Source organism: Myzus persicae, unplaced genomic scaffold, assembly GCF_001856785.1.
Source record: "Myzus persicae strain clone G006 unplaced genomic scaffold, MPER_G0061.0, whole genome shotgun sequence".
NCBI classification, from domain to species: domain Eukaryota; kingdom Metazoa; phylum Arthropoda; class Insecta; order Hemiptera; family Aphididae; genus Myzus; species Myzus persicae.
The window spans coordinates 284,865-302,998 of record NW_019102267.1 but is presented as its reverse complement, the minus strand read 5'-3'; the positions used below and the strand labels follow the sequence as shown (position 1 = coordinate 302,998).

Below are 18,134 nucleotides of genomic sequence, written 5' to 3'. Positions count from 1 at the left end.
TTTCTGTATAATCAGGAAATTTGTTAATCAGATTTAATGAATCGTTTATTTATTATTAGGTACCTAATTTTTCAAAAACTGATTTTCTGTGAACATGTGTTTTGTGGTTACTAGCTATACCTATAGACAGATCGTTGACTTTTGAAAGGAATGAAATTCGTATGATACTTAATTCATTGCACAGTGAGTTTCATGATGAAATTTTCATCTATAATGACGACCAAGGGACCGTTAAAAATACGTCACTGGAACAGTTTTTTTTTTTAATTTTTATAACGTTTTAATTTTTGTGCTCAACAGTTACCTCCTATAAGTCCAAACAACCAATTGCATTTCATAAATAATCGATTCAACTACTGCATACGATTAAACCTACTACACTTAATAAATTTCAATACCTGCAAAACACGGGATACAGAAAAAAAGGGAAATATAACTAATAAAGATATAAGTAGGTAATAGTTTTGTTTAGTGTTTTAGAATACAGTTGAAATACTTCCCGTTTAATTATTTTTTCTTATTATATTTTATTTTTATTGGTAAACGCCACCGTGTAGACAAGATCATTCATCTTCATACATAATACATAAACATGATGAATAATAGAAATAATTATATACACTTGGTGTAATCGTGTTGTACTGTTATGGTAGTATAAATGTATAAATACCTTCTGTGCCTACACAGTCGTGGTGAACGCGGTTTGAATCATGTTTGTTGATGTTTATTATTCCATTGGGTACGTTTTTTACATGGAAAGATCGATTTCTGAATGTTATGACTACAGCAGGCTGTGATAACTAATAACCGTGATAACTGTTTTATACGTTTTATATGTTCGCCGTTCGGTAATAATTGCAAATAGCAGTAAGTAACTGCAGCACCCGCCGGCCACCAGTCACCACCCGGCAGCACATGATACAGATGTCTTTAATATGCGATATTTCCATGGTATATTTACATAATACACCTTGGGTATTGTTATGTTGTAAAGATATCTGACATATTATGAGCTCGGTAGGAACAGTTCTCGTTCTGCTGCAGTCATAAATAAACATAATTATATGATACCTCTGTAATTGCATTGATAGTCGATTTTTGAACGATTTTATTCGTTAATTCGATTAGTGCACGGTTTTAATCTTAATTGATATAAAGTCTAATCAAGACTTATCTATCAAAGTATCTAGAGTGTCAACTGAAGACTTCCCTTCCGAAGTTTCGAAATTCCCATGCTACACCTAGTCTAAAATTGTGAACTTAATTTGTTGCAATTACTTCTTAATGGACAAAATACGTTTTTACGTATCTTAAACTTTGTTTGATGATAATATAAATAAGTTGTATGATATTTAAATTTTCATATATCTTGTAATGGATTCGGCATCTCCAGTTCTCAACTCTGATAACGAGGTAAATGTATAATGTGTTTAGATTTTTTGTCACAATTAACTTAAACGGTAGAATATATACATTTTTATAGCTTAAGTAAATGTTTAAAATATTGACGGTTGTTTAAGTATTAAATAATTTTTTGTGTAGTCAATTTCAGATACATTGGAACTGGACTATGATGATACAGACTATGATTTCGACAAGGTTGAAGAAACTACTATTAATGTTGATCATAAAGGGGGATCGGTTTGGAGAGATATTGTTGTCGGAGAACAGATGGAGGGATGTCTTACCCGTCTTGAAGTAACCCCCAAGACAGCTACTTACACTGATATGGATGATCCAAACTATGAGCCCAAGTATGAATATGTTCATTTACTTACTAATTATTAAGTTATGTTTGAAAGGATTTCAAAATTTCAAAAAGTGAATAAAAAAGGTAATTTAAATTATGAATCCCACATAAATGTTATACCATGTGCATGGCATACCAAACTACTAATAACCAATTCAATTATTAAAAAAAAATATATAATACCTACAGACATAGGCGAAACTACGGGTCAGGCCAGTCAGGTCATGACCTGACTGGATAACTTACTGATTTTATAACATTTAAAATTTAAATAAAAAACTAATTTTGAAATTACAATTTTTTTTCTTATTTTATCACTTGACCTGTCCTAATACAGTTTTATAGTTTTGCCCATGCACCTAAGTATAGTTTTCAATTCAATTTTATTATCATTGCTATTAAAAAACATTCTATTTGTTAAATGTTAAATTATGTTTTCATAATTTTAAATATTTAAAAAAAAACATTTGTTAAATTTGTCTCTAATTAGATATTATTGAACATCATATTTTTTTCAATTTTACTATTTTTTAAAAATATGAGAAATATGAATTAGGCATTAATAATTACAAACTTGAGTTTACTACACTATTACATGTGAGTTTGAAACATATTATACATTTTAATTTAACAAATAATAGTCTCAATTACCTCAGTATTTATTGTGACTTTTATTTTAATAATAATGAATATTTAGTTAAAACAAAAATTATTTAAATTCAGGAATAATGGATCAAAACGGAAACGTGTTTTTTCATCAACTAAGTCAAATAAAAAGAGAGAAAAGTAAGTAATAATTATTTATGCACTTATCATAAATGAATCATGAAAATAATCACAATATTATATTGTTTTATTTCTTAAGAGAATGTGATTTGGAGTTGGATCATGTTGTGAAGAAAAGATGTTCACATGGTGATGGAGTTAAGAAATGCAATTATAAATATGGAAATTCAAAAGGATTTGAGGAAAAAAGAGCTAATAATGACAATACATCAAAGTCTAGGATATTGCTTGATATTTGTGATTCTGAAGAAAAGACTATAGATCAGTTTTTGGATGAGTTGTGCACAAATCTTTATGAACACAATAAGATTTTAATGTGTAAGTTAGGTTGAAGGTTAAATATATTTAGATTTAATATTTTCAGGTCTATTAACTTCCTATCAGATAAGCTGATTTTAGTTATAACTCATATTCAAAGTTGTTTACTGATTATTTTATCAAGTATTATGTGGTTCTAAAACATTTCTAAAATCTACATATTTGTGTTGTATTGAATTTTGAAAGTTTGATATTTTCTTTAGACTGATAGTTGCTAAATTTGCATTTTTTACCATAAAATTCTATGTCCTTGTTTAAAGCCTCTAGAGACCCATAACGGCCACAACTAAGTATTAGCTCTGAGCCTAATCAATCAAAATAAAATTAGTCCTGTTTTTATTCAAGTATATTAACATTAGTCACATAGGTGTACACATAACTTTATAATATAACTCATTGTTAAAAAACAATATCACCAGTCACCATTGGTTAATTAAGTATACATTTTATGTAAACTTAATCAATTATATTATTATCTAAAATATAAGTTTATTACTCTCATTAAATTTAAAATAAAATACTTAAATTATATCTTTTTTTTAGTAATAGTATAATTTAATATTACAAACATGTTAATTTTACTTTAGTAATATTAACATAAAATATACTTATTTTTATATAATATTACTTACATCACATCATTATTTAATATTTTCAATAAAATGGCTCAATTTAGGTTTGAGTTTAAAAAATATAATAATAACATTAAATACATTTATTTTTATTTACTAAACAAATGAATTCAAAAAAATTATTTTCAATTAAAAAAAAATAAAACTTAAAAAATCCTGTACTTTTGGAAATTTTAAAATAAAATTGTTACGTTTTCTCAACTCTGTTTAAGTATACAACAGTAAAAATTACGGTTTGGCAATGACACATCATTACCCGGTGGCCGGGTTGTGTGCATGGGCGTGGCCATATTCCAAAGCACTGGTCTTGCTCGTCAACTTGGTAGAGGAAGGGTCTAACAATACATCTGATCCCCGTTTGACAAACACTGGTCGCTGCCGGTTAATGATCTTATTTTGAGTGGAGTATAAATTATATTCATATGAAAATAGTATGTAACAGTACTGTCTGATTTTTTGATTTTTTTATAATAAAAATAAAATGTTTGTTGTTAAATTAATCTAATTATTAAACTGTATAGTGACTGTTGCAGTATTCAAACATTAGAAATCCAAAAACCTCCGTGGGCCGATACTTTGCCTATCTGGTGCTGCCTCCCCCTTTAAATCTAGGCTCGTTACTACTCAAATTAAAGTATAACCACATATATTTTAGCTATAAATATAATATATTATTGTGTTAAAACCCATACATGGTAATACAAACTACATTTTATCATACTTTGAGTTTAATGATACAAAAAATAGTTATGAATGATGATAATATTATAGTATTTTGGAATCCATACCAATGATTTAACAATATTTTATACTAAATGTATACATTTAATATGTATGTTTTACAGTATGAAATATTTACAATTTTATTTTTGTAGTATCTGTGATATCCAAAATAGACAGGAAAATCATTCTTGAAAAATATAAGAAAACTTGTTTAATAGAAGCTAATGGTGGTCAAATGATAAAGGTTAGACAATTATTCAATTAATACAAATTATTTTATTAATTGACTTATTAGCTAATTTGATGTTAAGAATTGTATTTAAGCTATTATTATTTTGTTTTAGAATGGTAACCGTAGACGAACATCTGGAGGAATATTTTTTAATTTAATTAAAGAAGACAAATCAATTCCAAATTCAGCGAAAAAAGATCTATTTAATTGCCCTCAAAATGAAGAGATAAAAAAGAAAAAGAAGCGTGATAAGATGAAACGTAAAAAAGAAAAACTAAGAAAGATGATTGCTCAGGATAACCACGAAGGTAATTACATAAAAATAATTAACCAATAATTTTTAATAAACATATTATATGTGGTGATGACACATTGACACCTAACTGTATTATTTCTCCTTAATATAAATTATATACTTAAATACTTTTTCCTTATTTTTGTAAGGGATAAACTTATTACAAAGTAAAACACTTAAGTATGTTTTTTTTTAGTCTTAAGGTTTTTGTCAACTTAATTTTAATGTATTTTTCATTATCATTCTGCATAAGTAATATTCAAATTTGTATACTATAATTTAATTTTTCTGTAAAGTGTTTTAATGTTCTCAACTAACTTTACGAAAAATTGTCATGTCTCGTCAGACTCGCTGCTATTTGAACAATATCATATTATATCTACGATACTACGATCCTGTACCCCGGAAATACGGAATAGATACAATTTTAATTGAATGTATTCTGTGCCTGGTATAGCTGTATCATCTCACAACTTATGGAAGAGTGAATATTTTAAGTGACTCTTAAATGATTGTAATTACTTTGTAGACAATGCTTTTCACATAATATATGTATTAATTATTAACTATTAAGTATATATATTTTTTATTTTGTGTACCATTTTTAATTTTTAATTGATATAACAATACTGAATACTTATATAATAACATTATAATGAATGAGATGTTATCAGAGCTCGTAAATTCAGGTTAGTGCAAAAATCAAGTCTAAAAAAAATTATAAACGGATGCCTAAACTAAAAAAATATGTATTTAATCATTCATAATTAAAATTACAAATATTAGGGTGAGGGATTCGGTTTTATTTATAAATTATAAAATAAACCATTATAATTTTTTTTTCAATGTTTTCATCTGTTTCTTTGCACTGATAATAACTATTTATGTGTGTAATTTATATTGTTGTATAAAATAAAAATAATATAAGGTATTACTTGAAAAACATTGACAACAACATTTTATTGAAAAACAATCATGATAGGTCACAGTATTTTAAATATTTGATATTTTTCAAATAGCAGTTGATCCAGTGAGACATAAAATTGTTCATGAAGTTACATACATTAAAACAATTTACAAAATAATGTAGTGTAAAGTTATAAATATTACCCATACATGACAATGATAAAGATGAATCACACACAAAAAAAACAAAAATTTTACTACGTAACTGATTTACTTTTTAGTATGTTTGGCCATTACCAAAATAAGAAAAAATTATTTACATGTATAATTTATATGAAAGAGAAGGAATAGAGTGAAGGGTTATTACCACATATCAAAATGAGTTAACTTTAACTTTTAAGTATTAAAAACATATTAATTTTAAATGCACTCTAAATAAAAAGTCACCATCAATGTAAATGCCAAAAATTGATATGTAAATGCACAATTTTGTAGTTAGTAGTCATTTGACTACTTACGAGAGCGTCGAGAGCCATGGTTAAAATGTATACAAACAAAAAAAATTGAATTTATAATGATTATAAATATTTTATTTGTTTAATTTTTGTACATGTAATATAATTAATTTAAATTGTTTTGTTGATGAAATTGGTAAAATACCCTAATATTTAGCTAATATATTATTTTATATAAAAACTTAATTATTTTTTCAGCGAATATTTTGAAAACTTTAAATGAAGAACTAGAAACATTACCATCGAATTGTACAGTTGAAACTGAAGAATTGTCTGATTAATTAATTCAAATTCATTTTTTATGATCTTAATAATATTATGTTAACTATACATTTTTTCAAAAATCATATAAAAAGTTGAAAAAATTCTACTCTTTAGACCAAATTAAGTTTGTTTAATAAATTACATTTTGTTATTATTTATGTATTATATTCATTACACAGCATATACCCCCCCCCCCATATCTGCAACGTAAAAAAATATGAGTAGCGTGGACCAACTTCAGTAAAATATTCTACTTAACGTTTATTAACTGATCCAAAAAAAGTATTCAAGGTGTTGTAGACAAAACATTCAATTTCATTTTCTAAAAGTAATTTTTTGAAAATTTCTAGGAATCTAATAAAATGGTTTTCTCATTAAAGTAATCTTATACGTTATTTGTAATACAATAAAGTTTTGTTGATTATTTTTTTGAACATTATATTTCATTTTGATTTTAAGCTCACGTGTAAATCATATTATAATACAAAATCTAAATACATTTAATTGTACATGATCTAAAGAAATTGAATATGAAAACAGTAAATACAATTATTTTTTATATTGATAAAAATACATTTCCTCATTAAACTACAAATACAATTTTATAAAAATACAATTGTTATTAAAACAGCCACCAGGAAGTATTTACTCAAAAATAAATAAATTATTCCCCTTTATAAACAACAATATTTTTATCAGTTTCAAATAATTTAACTTTATACAACAAATTAGGATTATGCATAACATCTTTTAAACTTTGCCATATAAAAATTGCTACGTTCTCAGTCGTACTAACATGATTTTTAAAGTAAGGTACATCCATATCCAGATTTTTATGATCCAATGGGTCCATTACAGCAATGTCTATATATTTTTTTAGATCAGAAACGTTCATAACCATGCCAGTGTTTTCATCGATTAGGCCCTTAACTGTAACTTCAACTGTAAATATAACCATGAGTAATAAATAGTAATTTCATAACTAATATTAGTTTATAATTAGACACAATAATAATAATGTTGTTTAATAAACTATAAAGATTGGTATATAATATTATGATAGATACATAAACTACACATCTGACTAATCGTTAATGTGCCTACACAAAATATTTAACATTTTTAATGCAATAATTAATTATTCTTAAAATTTGAAGAATAATTTATAATATAGTAAAAATAACATTGTAAATACCTTTATAATTATGTCCGTGACCATTTTTATTGTTACATTTACCAAAAATGTTTATATTTTCTTCATCACTTAAATTGTTGCTGTAATATAAATAAAATTTTTTGTATAATCAATTACCTCATATTATTCACTATTGATTTATCTGTCAAAACAATTACATTTTTCTACATTATTTTATTGTATAAATAAGTATTTAGATGCTTGATCTTAAAATATATAAGTCCCTCCTATTGCCTTTTATGATGAACAAAAATGATCAAACATTTAAAATAATATAAAACATATAAGTAGGTATACAATATGTGTTTTTAGTGTAGCTATTAAAAATTATAATACTCATTAGACTATTAAAGTAGGTAATGAATAATAATTGAATTAATCTGTACAAAAACAATCGTCTAGAATTAATACATAATACATTAAAAGGGAAATAGGTAGTTTAGGTCTACCTGTAATTGTATAAAATGCATAAATTAATAATTATACATTATCATATAACGAATAATACTATGAGTATGTGTACCCACCTGTGGAGCCGGTGACAGGAGCTAAACTTCTCAACGCGAGTTATGTTGGCCAAAGGCATTGTTTTAGGATGTCTGTTGACTAGGTACCTACTGCAGAGTGCAGACTAGTGAGTAAGTACTGAGTAGTGAGTAGGTATCAAGCAGCTGCTGAGAGTACTGACTACTGACTAGCAACTACTGAACAGTGGTCAGTGGCTATGTCCAGTTCACAGTTATCGCCACGCCTCACGCCTGTCTTGAAAAAATCGGAAATTTAATATTGAATCAATAGAAAGTAATTCAACGAAGCAACGCTGCCATCTAGTTGATCAGCCGAAATCACAATGCACCTGCATAATATATACACCAATGATGGGAAAAGGGGATCTTACATCATAGACCTCTATTATATTTTTAGTTCAACTTCGTTTACATATAGGCTATAGGTCTTACACTTACACATACCTAACTAGGTATTTTAAAGGTAAATTAAATTTTAAAAAACAGTTGAAGTAAAAACATTAAAAACTTTATAGGAACCCATATAATAATATGATTATAGAACTAAAACAAACACCTATAGGTGTATACCCGCTGACATTTAAATGTGTAGGTAAGTAAGTATTATAATATGTCTGTATCACGACTACCACTGAGCAGTTTTATATAGGTACCATACTTAACCACCTAAACCTATGTGGTTAATGGTTATGTTACTAAATAATATGTACCTAAGGTAAAGTAAACACCTCGTGCTTACCAGCTATCTGTGAAGACTGAAGACATGACGTTTTCACCTTTTTAGATTTCCTATACATATAACATTATCATTCAAAAATATCCTTCTTATAAATGTATTACACTATTAATTATGAAAGAAAATAATTACTTCATTCGGTATAGTCTTAAAGATACTAACAGATTACAATTAGAATTATTTTATGAATACTATGAAGCAATCAATAATAATATTGTCAGTACTCGGTAGATAGTCCGGTAGGTACTTACCTACCTGATAAATATTTAAATTTATAGGTTGGCATAATTTTAATTTCCACACAATAAACATTGTCTGGGATATCGTATTTTATCGCAATTAATTATAAATAATTTATAATTATACCTATCCTAAAAAGTCCTGTTTCTCGGGTACAGCTTTTTTTGATTTACATTTTTAAAGTTCGTAGGCGACGCGTGACACCAGTGAAGTATGGCTTCATTAATCATTATTAAGGTTTTTAGTTTTAATTCATGTTCATAATAGTGATAATACCTATGTTTTATGTTTTCAAACTTATAAACTTGTGTAGAACTTTTAAAAAGATATATACTTTACGTACAAAGTATACGTAGTGTAAAGTATTAATGTTATTAGATATACAGTTTTATATTTCTACAGAATATATTAATATAGTGTTCAGACGACCAAACGTTATATGATTCCACAATAAATGGATGCCCATTTAATAATATGTTTTCAGCAAAATTCACGATCTGGACGAATTTCACTATCTAGATATCCAATTCACGAAATGAGTGATTTCAGCTTGTGGATGCGACATAATAATATAATATAAATTCTTCAGATCCATAATTATTGTTGCAATACTAATTGGTAATTTTTTTTTATGAGAACTATAGTTTATGTAGACATGTAATTTTGAACTATAAACTACTCTATATCACAGCTTAAATTTTAAAACTTCACACTTTTTTAAATACGGACGTAGGTACAAAAAAACACCAGGGCGAAGTATCCAATTCGCTGCAGTTGGATTTCAAAATCAATTTTCATTGGAGATGACTATTGCCTAAACTTTTTGTCTTACAAAAAAACACTAGACAAGTGCCATTGGACTGTATCCAGACCATACAGGTTAGATTACTTAATTTTTTGCCGTTACGTATATTATTATTTTTTGTACCTATACACAAAGATATTGTATAGTCTATTTATACTACGAGACACGACTCTAATAGCCTATTTACATTGTTTTATGGTAGGTAAGCGATATTGACTTATAAGTATAACAGTAATGGCTAATGAGTACATTATTATTTATTATGATATAATATATAATAACTATTATTACATAATATTCAATGAATTTAGTAAGATTAGTTCAACATTAAATAAAAAATAAGTTGCTATTATGGTAATATATATAAATTATAAAATATCCTTAGAAATAATAGGAATGTCTCCACACTCAATCGTTTTTTTTTAATGCAATATTTATTGACCATATTCTGGTTTTTTCTGATATCAGTCCTGTAAATTCTCAATCAATGCAGGAATTTTGGGAATAATACCTAAATGCCGTGTAAGAATTAAGTATTTACTATTTAGTAGTAACTAGAAAGTAGTACCCATTGATTTTGAACATGTATCCTATTTTGGTACTTATATAGTTATTTGGTTATGTCTGACGTCTGATGCAGGCCCTGATGTACTTAGTCTGCACGTCTATTGACTGTTCTACTGTAGGTCTATAGACATGTCTGTACTCTGTATATATTTTATACTTATATATTAATATTTATTTTAGATATGACATAATATTAAATATTAAAATTTTATAGAACTTTTAAAATTAAAGCAAAATCGAATGTCTGTCTGGTTTATTTTTAAATTACGCAATATCAGTCGAATAACGGTAATGTATACGCGTATCATGTTCTAGAATATCAAGTTTGTATGGTTTCAAGAAAAATATATATATATGTAAGAATTAGGAGTGCGTAGAACGTAACATTTTTATTTTACAATTTTAAATACACAATCTGTACCTACAACGTAGCACAATAAGTATATATGATATTATAATAGTAACATGAATATTTTGAATCAAGAAATCATCCATTGGTGACACTTGGCTCTCAATTAACGATGTTTAGAGGCTAGAACTTCGTTGTTTTTTTTTATTTATAACAAATCACGGCACCAGTTCCTTTTAGACGACGCCCGGGGTTTCTCGGTATGGTTTGAGTGTAAAGGCTCTTTATCAATGGATTTTAGTGGGTTTGTAGACGATTAATATCGTGAAAGCGTTTGAACGTAACATTTAACAGTATATTATACATTCGTATTATGTAGGTACCACATATGTCTAAGTGAAAACAAAATGCGGAAAGTATTAATTGACAAATTAATGATTCTTGTATTATTGCGCTTAAACCAAAAATTTGGTTTCTTACAAATACTACATTTTTTTTTTATTAGTACCCCTAGAGTTATCTTTCATTATTTTAATAATTCTTTTTTAAGTCCTTTTTAAGTTACATAAAGGTAGGTAACTAAATAACTTAGGTATTATTTGTTACAACTCATAAGCCATTCTTTAATCTTGTAGGAATCCATTAGAATATCAGGAGAGGCCGGTCGACGGTGGATACTATATCTAACACCAACGTTATACAACCCAACATATTATATTTAAAATATATATCTTTAAAAAAATCGCAAGCCCTCTCAAATTTCCTTTTTATGTAGACAAAAGGTATAATTACTAATTAGTGTATAAGTGTTTAAAGTATAACACTGGATTATTAATTATTTAATTGACTAATCCCTATAGAATTATAGACATAATAATATAAGACTATAACCTAGAATCATAAGAAGTATGTACAATACATACTGTATAGAGTATACATTTTTTTGCTGATAATAGTTTAAAAATAATTGTATAATATTATGTAATTCGAATATTAGATCTATTATTGGTAATTAGTGATGTCTCGACCATCTATATTCATTTTATCATCCAGGTTTCTCGTGGCTGTGTAGTAGTAAATAGTAATTTAATATGAATAATAGGAGAGTAGTGTTGATTTCAGTTCCACCTCTACAAATAATTGCTTTAATTTCGCTCCTTAATATACTTGGCTTGACACATACCTATTGTATATTCAATTTTAATCGTGTGTCTCTTTATTCTAAACTTCTTATAGTCCTACCTGTTTCTAGATCCAACATAAAAAAGCGAGTCTTCATAAAAATACCAAATGAACCCACATCGGATCAATATTGTTATTTGTATAGTTATTGTATTAATCAAAATGTAAAGTACCAAATTGCTATATAAAATGACTATCAGGCTATACAGTATACATACTTACTTAATACATATTTTGAATATAGAATTTAATACCACCTAATAATTATGCCTATTAATTTGAAAATCGTGTCAAGCTGACATTGTGACACTCAGCTATCAAAATGACAAACAAATAAACCACAATATACAATGCAATTACATTTTTATTTTAATATATTATACATTATAATAATATTTATTCAAATACAGTATGCAGTACCATTTAATAAAACAACAACGAAAACAAAATATAAATAAATAATTTAAATAGAAGGAATAGCAATAATAGTAACAACAATTTGTGTTAGGGTTTTGTGTACAAACATTTATCTAATACACAATCGTCATGGTTATTAAACATTAAAACTGAATATTGTATTGGTTTTGGACTAGACTTATAATTATTTTTTTACAATTCGGTCCATTTGCAGGTACTTACACTTATAAACTTATTCTTTATGCAGGTACATTATTATTTACACATTATTGGTAAAAAAATATTTTATATGTGCGTGTTTAAACTGTAATAGGTGTACATATTTATTTATATCAATGTCGGTAGAACTAGAGCTGGATAAATAGGTTTTATTTTATAGATTCGCGCTAAACGCTTTTGACTCTGAGGCAGAAAACACGCACGCATACACTGTACATAGGTATATTATGTAGAGGCATTACATAATATGTATATCGACCATTTCCCGGGTAATAAAGTGAGACGACAAAGTTTTATGTTATATTATATGTACACACTCAGGCATTATAACACAGCTACTGCAGGCGCGGTATGACGTTGAAATAACTGCCGCTAAACCACAGCCTTCATCTACATCCGCATTCATCCACGGTCATTTCCGGGTAGTTCTTCACCACCAACTTCCCGTCATCGTCCACGTATAGCAGCGTCTGCGAACTGAGCTTTGTCGGTACGCAGCACGCCCGCGGAACTACCGTCGGGTTGTACGAGTTCATCAGCGTCTGCATGACAGCGTGGTTGGACGCGTTAATGTGATTGGCCAACGGGAACGTACACTCCCCGTGACAGTAGTAAGCGTCGTAACCTGGCGGCGCCTGGATCCAATCGCTGAACCCGACATCCTTGAAGTCCACGTACATCGAATACCGCTGGCAGATTTTCTTCTTTTTCGTTTTCTTCTGTGGCCCTCCCGGTTCGTCGGCCGACCGTTTGCTACGCTGCATCATCCCTTCCAGCGTGCTCTTCTCACCTGAACAACGATTAAATACAATATTATTATTAGGTGATTCAAATTCATCATAATTTATTATAATTATAATTTACATTATAACGTAACAATGTTGTTACGTTTCGTGTTAAAGTCTATAAAGTTGTATTCGATTCAGTAAGGAAAAATGTGTAATTATCATATACAAGAGCGTATTTAGAAGTGTTTTTTTATTACCTTTTAGTGGAGCGGTGTGAGGGTTCAAAAAAATATTAATTACTTCTAGGTCACAATTATTTAACAACAAAATAGTTATATGGTAAAATTAACAAAAATATAATAAATTGTATCTGGGACGTGGTGTGGCTCTTCGGTGGTTGGCTTCAGCCACTAAAGTGTTCTGAGGTTAAGCATCTGCCGCCGTTAGTTCCTGGAAGTGATCACTCAGGTTTGTAGTAATAAATCCTCGCCCCCATATACAAGTGTTCCTCAACCAACCTTAACTCCCCCACAAAATGCTAATGATCATAGTTGCTGATGCTTAGATCGATAAAAAAAAAATGAATTATAGGTAAAACTGTCTTTAATAATATACATTGACGACTTCCGAGACTACTATTATTGTATGGTAGCTACAAATAATTTTGAATTAAAAATTGTGTTTAAATGTATTGAACAACGCCCGCGTTTAGGAATGCCCTCACATTTCACTATTGTTTATTTACTTATCTTTCCATCGAATATCAATATTAAGTTAACCATATAGTTAGAATAACATTATTCTTACTTGTTCCGTCATCGGTGTAGACCAATAGCAATGTCTTTTCGGGTGATAAAAAGTCAAACACGCTGAGTAAATGTGTTTGACTACCAGACTCCGTGACACATTGTACTATCATGCCATGGTTATCCTTGAAATTGTTCTCTGACAGTCTTTCTATAGCTGGTGTTACGTCAAAACTGATAACTTCTGATTTTGAAACTTTTGACATGTTGATTGATTTCGAATCGATAATTCTATAAATAAAATATTAAATGGATTTAATAATTATTTAAAATAAAATGTATTTATATACGAATACACAACAATTGTTCGCATATAAATATGTAATTATACCTGAGAATAGGTTTTGTTATGCCCTTCACCCCAGGTTGGACTATATCATGTACAATCACATGAATAATTTCTTCATTGTGTAGCATTGTATCGTGTATCATTGTAAAACGAACTTCGGCAGCTTTAATCTGGTCCCCTTCCGGTATAGAATCTATATCAAACTGTAGCCTATATCTTTTAGACTTAGCACTGTTTGGGGCTGATCCTATAAAAATATAATTATAATAATTATTCTCATCACTGATCAAATCTATTCTAATAAAATATATTATCTCAAGATAATGTAATATTCAATAATTTAATATAAATTAGTATCAATCTACTTTATTTTAATACAAAGTTAAAAGATATAAGACATGAGTTATAACTTGTTTGTTATAATATAGGTAACTTTAATTTGTATAAATAGAATTTAATACATATCTATGTATAAAAACCTATTAATTACCTTTGTTGGTATAGGTCCTAGCAGTATTAGCAGACGACGCGTGCAAACCAGGAAGAGGAAAATGAGTTTTCATTGCATTGTTTTCTTCTAACATTGATTTGTACAGATCCATTGTGGCAGATGGTATCTTCATATTTTTATCTACTACAGGTCTTCGAGTTAAACCTAAAAAATAAAACGATAATTAAATACAATTATTTTAATTCAATCATGCTTTAATTAATTATTGTAATTAACTGTATAAATGTTACCTAATTTTGTAATTAAATTTTGTTCCACTTCTTCATATCCTGCGATGGCTGCTCTTCCGGTGTGTAGCATAGCCAACAATATTAGTAAAATAATCATTGTACCTAAATTCAAAATAATCGGTAAGTATATGAATATTAACGCTGCATAAAATACACGTGTAACATATTATTTAAAATTGAAATATAACCATTTACCATTGTTTTTAAAACATAATATTATATTTATCATATTTATCTACAATAAAATACCGTGTAAGTTTTGCATTAATTTTACACCAAATCATCAAATGAGGGGTACTGAATGGATTAGTGCTTAATTTTCTACGTCTAGTTCTATTATTTATTTTTATTGCATAAGTACCCATTTACCCTTTGTTTTTTCAATGATATTATATTGTTACTGTCAGACTGCCTAAAGCATATCGATTAGAGGCATAGAGCGATATACTCTTTAATAATTAATTGGAAATTTGTTTTGAGTTAATTTGAAAAAAGCTGCAAAAACGGGATCCAAATTTTTACAATCGTGCTCGAGACGCATTTCTATTATATTTAAATTGTTTATTTGTTTATAATGTAATTAGTTATTATTAATGTCGTAGAGAGGAATTTTCATTGGGGAGAGAATATAATATACTCATTATTTTCTAAAATAAATCGCAGTGTAGTGCCCCCCACACTCATTATATATACAAAAAAGGCCATGGTGGATCTATCACCCATATGGCAATGTACCCCCGTGTATACGACCATGGTCTTCACTGCCATAGGTCGTTGTTTTTTGAATTTTATTCTACGTGGTAGTCAACAAAAATGTTTGAAACCATGAATGTTCATGGTAAATTTGTTCAAAATCAAAAAAATTAGATTAAAATAGGAACACCCAGTTACATTATATTTATCTTAGTGAAACACTGTAAAACACCTTGTATATTGCCTACTGTGAGTTTGTGAATACCTGAACTATGTAAATTGTAAATATTTATAGATACCTAATTTGTAAGTGAAATCATGTTATCCGGTAATACGGTTATAATCATGTATAACGTATAATTTTTTTTTACTCATCAGAAATTCTTTTTAATGATTTTTAATTTAAATGCGAGGTTGGATTATTATGGAAATTATGCTTTAAAGGCATTTAGGCATTCACATATACAAGCTCAACAGAATGTTCAAAAACCACTAATGTGTTAAAAATTAATATTTATAATTTCTTGAAATTGTAGTATTATATAAATTATTAGTAAATATATATTATACCGTATGATTGAATACTATACACACATTGTGTATCTATATATCTACTGATAACCCGTGTCTACCTAAATTACCCATTTGTATATTATATAATATGCTTTCATTTTTTAAATAAGTGACGAAAAAGGTTTTCTAGAAAAAACATAAAAGAAAAAAAGTATTCTTAAACCTAGAGTGAAAACAAAAAAGTTCCTATATTGTTTAAAATATATATATCTATATAGATAATAGGGATATTATTAAACATTATACATTGAAATAGCTTATACAAAGTTCGTAAACCGTTTTCACGTGCTAGGTACGCGTTTTCTATGCTACATTGCTACATCGCCCTATGTCGTTTTCAAATTAGTCAAAATATGATATTATTTAGTACGGCGGCATACTTATTTGTAAAGACATTTTGACATTTTATTTTGTTCTGACCACTATATCTGTATTTATAATATTAAATTCAATTGGTAATAAATAATAAATAATAATATAATATATTTACATACTGATGTGCGCCACACACAACTATGCAATATTATCTCGTGTAGGTACAAATTATACTGTAAAAAAGCCTAACCTATAGCATTGCAGCGGTGGCTATAGGGTTTGATTTTTTTGGGGGGAGAGGGGCAACAAATACATCGCAAAATGTTATATACTGTAACAATAAAAGGCTATATTATATTCAATTATAAATTGTATACTAGGTAGAATATCTGTTATTTTTTTTGCAATTTGGCAGTAGGTCCTTTGCTCCTCCTCCCCCTAAAGTCTCAACCGTAGAATAGTATCATGTGGTGTACCTATACTATCATACAGTATATTATTATGATGAATAAATAACAATCGTGGCTTACCTGATATAGCTGTGGATTATATGTTATTGGGCCCGGCAATGTCGTTTAAGAAATACCATGTACCGTGGATGTGCGTGGATGCGGACGAATTGAGTTGACAGTATGCGTGTGCTATGATTTATAAGTTATAACGTATTATTATGAACGGACCGTAGTTTGACGCGTACTTATAGCCGTTCAGCGCACCAACTAGCTGTATATTATATAATGTAAAGGTGCAGAGTGCAGACGATTTACTGGTCCTGCACGCGTACAATATTATTAATTTATTATATTATGTTTTTATGCAGAAGAACCGCGACGCGAAACAGTAATGTGTACGAGACGCGCACAGTGTTGCTGCAGCACAAATACACGACCAAATCGAACAGGAGATGATACTGAAATGATGACCGCAGGGTCTTCGGAGGGTATTGCCGGTCTATTGTGTACGCATATATAAAATATACCTATATATCTAAGCCATCACACGTGTGACCGACCGACCGACCGGCCGGCCGCCGCTGGAAATCGGCAGACAAACGGGCGTCCTCTATGGCAGGACGTGACGAGCGGGGGGTCGTAAGCGTGATGCGTGTGGTAGTATGGAATAGGGGTGGGGGAGTCGATGGACAAAGGGCGTGGTTTTCGTATTTCTGGAAACCAGGTTTCTCTGCGGCCGCAGTATAATATAGGTACCTACCTAAAAGTATTATATCCATATACATAATATGTACCTATACACATATGCACACACACACACACTCAGACAAAGACACACACACACACATGCACACACACGCACACACACACACACACACA

The 18,134-nt window shown here is 28.8% G+C and overlaps 3 protein-coding genes and 1 long non-coding RNA gene across 6 annotated transcripts; 2 read left to right on the top strand and 2 right to left on the bottom strand.

The window, feature by feature from the left end:
- Positions 1 to 841: 841 nt before the first annotated feature.
- On the top strand, positions 842 to 6,534 carry LOC111031685 (phosphorylated adapter RNA export protein). 2 transcript variants are annotated; one of them, XM_022311734.1, is made up of 7 exons: positions 849 to 1,413; positions 1,543 to 1,754; positions 2,474 to 2,536; positions 2,616 to 2,854; positions 4,362 to 4,453; positions 4,554 to 4,749; positions 6,356 to 6,534. In XM_022311734.1, exons 1-7 carry the CDS (start codon positions 1,375 to 1,377, stop codon positions 6,436 to 6,438), a joined length of 924 nt encoding a protein of 307 aa, XP_022167426.1. In that variant the 5' UTR covers positions 849 to 1,374; the 3' UTR covers positions 6,439 to 6,534. The 2 variants fall into 2 exon arrangements, with proteins under 2 accessions (XP_022167427.1, XP_022167426.1); XM_022311735.1 differs by lacking the exons at positions 4,362 to 4,453; positions 4,554 to 4,749; positions 6,356 to 6,534 and adding an exon at positions 3,699 to 4,299 and having other exon boundaries at positions 842 to 1,413.
- A 47-nt stretch (positions 6,535 to 6,581) lies between these two features.
- Positions 6,582 to 8,386, bottom strand: LOC111031683 (6-pyruvoyl tetrahydrobiopterin synthase). The gene is made up of 3 exons (XM_022311733.1): positions 8,144 to 8,386; positions 7,617 to 7,696; positions 6,582 to 7,363 (listed from the first exon to the last, which is right to left on the bottom strand). The coding sequence occupies exons 1-3, from the start codon at positions 8,200 to 8,202 to the stop codon at positions 7,086 to 7,088; spliced, it is 417 nt and encodes a 138-aa protein (XP_022167425.1). The 5' UTR covers positions 8,203 to 8,386; the 3' UTR covers positions 6,582 to 7,085.
- Positions 8,387 to 9,190: 804 nt separating this feature from the next.
- On the top strand, positions 9,191 to 15,091 carry LOC111031694. The gene is made up of 3 exons (XR_002604233.1): positions 9,191 to 9,737; positions 9,853 to 9,998; positions 14,986 to 15,091. It is a non-coding gene; the product is annotated as an uncharacterized LOC111031694 (long non-coding RNA).
- On the bottom strand, positions 12,442 to 17,791 carry LOC111031692 (protein decapentaplegic-like). 2 transcript variants are annotated; one of them, XM_022311743.1, is made up of 6 exons: positions 17,334 to 17,791; positions 15,223 to 15,324; positions 14,972 to 15,136; positions 14,524 to 14,728; positions 14,194 to 14,423; positions 13,045 to 13,448 (listed from the first exon to the last, which is right to left on the bottom strand). In XM_022311743.1, the coding sequence occupies exons 2-6, from the start codon at positions 15,317 to 15,319 to the stop codon at positions 13,045 to 13,047; spliced, it is 1,101 nt and encodes a 366-aa protein (XP_022167435.1). In that variant the 5' UTR covers positions 15,320 to 15,324; positions 17,334 to 17,791. The 2 variants fall into 2 exon arrangements, with proteins under 2 accessions (XP_022167436.1, XP_022167435.1); XM_022311744.1 differs by lacking the exon at positions 17,334 to 17,791 and having other exon boundaries at positions 12,442 to 13,448; positions 15,223 to 15,319.
- Positions 17,792 to 18,134: the final 343 nt, after the last annotated feature.